General features: G+C 45.1%; 1 protein-coding gene across 1 annotated transcript in view; it reads right to left on the reverse strand.

Moving 5' to 3' along the window:
* LOC103775690 (transitional endoplasmic reticulum ATPase-like) overlaps positions 1 to 264 on the reverse strand; it is a gene marked incomplete at both ends in the record, with an annotated part of 3645 nt that extends 3381 nt beyond the window's left edge. Inside the window, one exon of the mRNA XM_008943160.1 lies at positions 153 to 264. Coding sequence (XP_008941408.1) covers positions 153 to 264 — 112 coding nt within the window. The remainder of the gene's footprint in view (positions 1 to 152) is intronic.
* Between the last annotated feature and the right edge of the window lie 3641 nt (positions 265 to 3905).

The following is a 3905-nucleotide window of genomic DNA, read 5'->3' on the forward strand; positions in this document are numbered from 1 at the left end:
GAGCGTCAGGAAACAAGAGGACCCTCCCTCCTAACAGCTGCAGCTTCTGACACAAGTCCTTGACTTGCGCTGCAAAGTTACACGTCAAGCTAATACACAGCAACAGCTTCCAAACTACCAGGTTAAATGTTTTGGTTTTATAGATGACACACCTGGGACAGTGTCACAACACTGTTGTCTTCATTGATGGCTTCATCCACAATTAACCGATTGGGCCTGTTCTTCTGCTTCAGAATAGCAGTCGATAAGTCATCAGCCTTAGAACTGGTGAAGAAAACACAACATATGAGTCTAAGCGACACCTCTTCCCCCTTTCTAGCCACTCCCCTCTTTTCATCTCTGCTTTATACAGGTTTATTTGTTGTCTTGTCTTTCAGAAACAGCACTTTTTTGTAAGACAAAGGAGAAAATTCCTCCCAGGCACCAGCTGGAGGAGCTCAAAGCATCATGCTTTCTGTCACTAACTATAACTATTTTACTAGGCTCAAATGGAAATAGCTATGAAGCCGTCTATGAAAAGAAGTGGTCAGTGAGATGTTGCTGACTGCAAGATGTTTTTCCTAAAAGAATTAGTCAGACTCATCTGAAATTGCATGTAACCACTGCCACTGACACAAAAGTTCAAGTCTATTTGGTGTGAAATCCCAGATAAATAGGGGAATTAAAGGACAATGCTGCAGCCCCCCTGACAGGAAGAGTTGTAAGAGTTTAGCCTGACGAGGCCTATTAGTTAAACCTAGCAAGCCAGTAGAAATATTCAAGTCCTCATGAAAAAAGGGGTGGTTTGTTTTGGTTTTTTCCCCCAGATATAAGCACTATTCCATAACACTTCCACAGGAGTCACTGCAGCTCTAGCCCACTATGCCACAAGAAACACAGCAAATACTTCATTTGCCTTGACAAAATGGAGCAAATCAAACAGCAAGGAAATGGAAGAAAAGCAGATTAAGTGCTTTGCTTAAAATCTAATACAGCAAGTAATTCACTCTATGAAAGAAATATGAATTTGAGCCAATTGATTCCCAAGGACCCCTGAGAAGTTGTAATTAGCTGTTTAACTACCCTTGGAGGGTCCTTGACATTCTCCAAGTATGCCAGATACACCAGTGTCAAAGGGTGGAACAGAAAGTGCTGCAGTTTGTTTTGATTCTGATAAGAGAAGAAGTCTTCCTCTGCCCCCAACAAGCGGCGAGCAATAGCAGAGCAGAAAGCTTTGTGGACAACAATGCTGGCTGTACACTTTGGCTCCATTTTGCTCTTCTAGAGAACCACCAGAAGAAACCAACCTTGACTAGGAAACTGAGCCAATACATCATCAGGCCAGACAGAAACTTGTGGTTAAAACAGTGAGCAACACTGACAACCTAACTCTAAGCACCTTGCTTCATTACTATCTCCTGGTCACTGGATATTAATTTAGCATGTAGATTTTAAAACTTGAGCTAAAGGACACCAGAAAGAAACAATACTCCTCCTTAGCCTGTTCAAAGCGTGAACCTATCTCACAATGCTCTGCACATGGACGTGGATGCAAACGCCTTTGGCTAAGCAATCTCTGCCAGGCTTCAGTTACATAAACTGACTGTCACTGAAAATGCATGGCTGTCCCTCAGGATGCAGACTGCCCTGCAGTCCAAAACAGTCTGGGACACAAGATAAAATAAATGGAAAACAAACTGGGCAGCAAGTGGAAGCTTTTATATCAAAACTCTCCATAGGCCAAAGACATATAAATCTGGCAAGAAAGGTCAGATCCCTCCTGATGTGCAGCAGGGCTGCAGAGCACAGCAAGAGGTCCGCTTCATCCTGCTGAATGTGAGAAAAAAAGTTTTAGTACTGAAGAACTGAATCTACAGTTTCCCCATGTAAGAAGCAATGGCCAAATCAATGCTGCCAGTACACTACTGCACTTAAAGCAATCTAAAAGCTTGGAGGCATTAAAAATGGAATAAAAGTCTCCAAGAAACAGCATGTGGGCATCTAAATGTGTGAGGGTCAGCTTAAGTTATCTGACCTGGCAGTTCTGTAGAGAATGAGACAACAGTGCAATGAAATTACACATCGGCTACACAGCAGAGTGAGGTTATTTCTCCTGCAGACAAGGGTAAGGATTTCTAGAGACAAGCAGTATCCGTCTTCCACCAGCAATTCAGAACATTATCACCATCTGCCCTCACTGCATCTCTCCCGGGGGGTTCCTCGTGCTGCAAGTGAAACGACGGGGCGGTGTCTATCTGTGCACCTCAGCCACGCTCAGACGAACCCGGACAGCTGTGCAGAGCCTGATCTGAGAACACCCGCAGGAAAGCCTGAGGCACGGGGCGGGGCCCTCGCCTGCCAACTTTCCTACTCACGCTGGTGAACTCCAGCGAAGGGCAGGACAAACAGCGAAGTCGGGCAATTTTTGAAGCTCCTCAATAAGCTTCCCATCAGAGAAAGCCTGGTGTAAATCCTCTAGATTGTGCCTGCTGCTCACCTCTTCTGTCAGCTCCCTCACACACTTTCCTTTGCACTCCCTCCCTCCACTGACTCAACAAATAGATAAACTCAACACCAAACGTAGCTTTAGAGCCCTTTTGGAATTTAAAGGAAACTCAAAGTCTGTATCCAGCTTGCTGCTAGACAGAAGCCAGAAGTGAGGACATAATCCCCAGCACAGCTAACGGCCAAGCTTGCATACAGAGCACAAGGCTTCAATAAAATTGAAGCAAATATGTACTTCATCGTTCCTCTGTGCAGGACCTCCCCTCGTTCAGCACGTGACAATGGCCAGAGGCTATGCATTATGGTGGGCAAAGAGCAAGAGCAGGAAGTAGCTACCAACCAGTGATTCTTCTGGAAACGACTACCAATCTCCAAGGCACCACCAGAACTAAGGAAATGAGTTGTTCCTTCAAGTTTGTGCTAAAAACACAGCTCAAAGCCACTGACTCCAAACGACTCCAGCTGCAGTAACGAAAGTGAAGACAACCATGCCTTCTGCATGCTGGTGTGCCTTTTTATTAATAGCTTCATGAACTTGCTTCCCAGGTAAGACCTGTCAGTGGTTTCTCACCACCCTGAGCATCCATGTTGGAGACTGAAGTGCTTTCCCCAGGTAGGTATCAAAAAAATCACCACAATTCAAAAAACATTTTATCCCCGGAAGGAAACAAATGAGGCATCTGGTGGCTGCAGCCACTCACTGGAAGAGCACGTGACAACCAAGCAGCGAGCTCATGCCCGTGCTCGAGATGCCAAGTTCCCAGACACTGTTTCAGACAGGTGAGCACACGAAAACAGGAATCTCTTCAGAAACCACACTCTCTTACCACTTGCAATGCTCCTCACTGTGCTAAGGCTCAATTCAGCAAGATGGCTGCCAACGGCACTGACCCAAAAATGGCAACTGAAGAGAAAACATTTCCCAGTTGCAGAGTAACTTTTGGTAATTCCTCTGTGGCGAGAGGAACTTTGCTGAAGTAGAAATTTACTTTTAAAGACATCGTCCACCTCATTCAGCTGCAAAATATGAGACCTCCGAGACCTCTGCTTCTATCACAAACTCTACCACAAACACTGAATTCTTGACAAACCTTGCTGGAACCGACTCAGTAGGACTAAGCAGGTCTAAATTTCATGAGTTGCAAAAGAAAAGGAGAACTTAAACAATGGACACTAAAGGGACCGAAAGTGCCTCCAGCAGGGAAAAAAAGTCACTTCAAGTATTGTCAGATTTGGGAAATTCATTTTTAGGTTCTATTTTTACTCTGCTCAAGGGGCAATGAAGTGGCTTGCACACGTGGGCTGGGAGCCGAAAGACCACTATTGGCCAACTCATTTCTGAGGAGCACGAAACACGATCCTCGGTTTGGAACTGAAAGCAGAGTAAGTCGAGAAACCGGAGACGTAAATACAGCCGATTG

The sequence above is a fragment of the Merops nubicus genome, unplaced genomic scaffold (genome assembly GCF_000691845.1).
Source record: "Merops nubicus isolate BGI_N331 unplaced genomic scaffold, ASM69184v1 scaffold31546, whole genome shotgun sequence".
NCBI classification, from domain to species: Eukaryota; Metazoa; Chordata; class Aves; order Coraciiformes; family Meropidae; genus Merops; species Merops nubicus.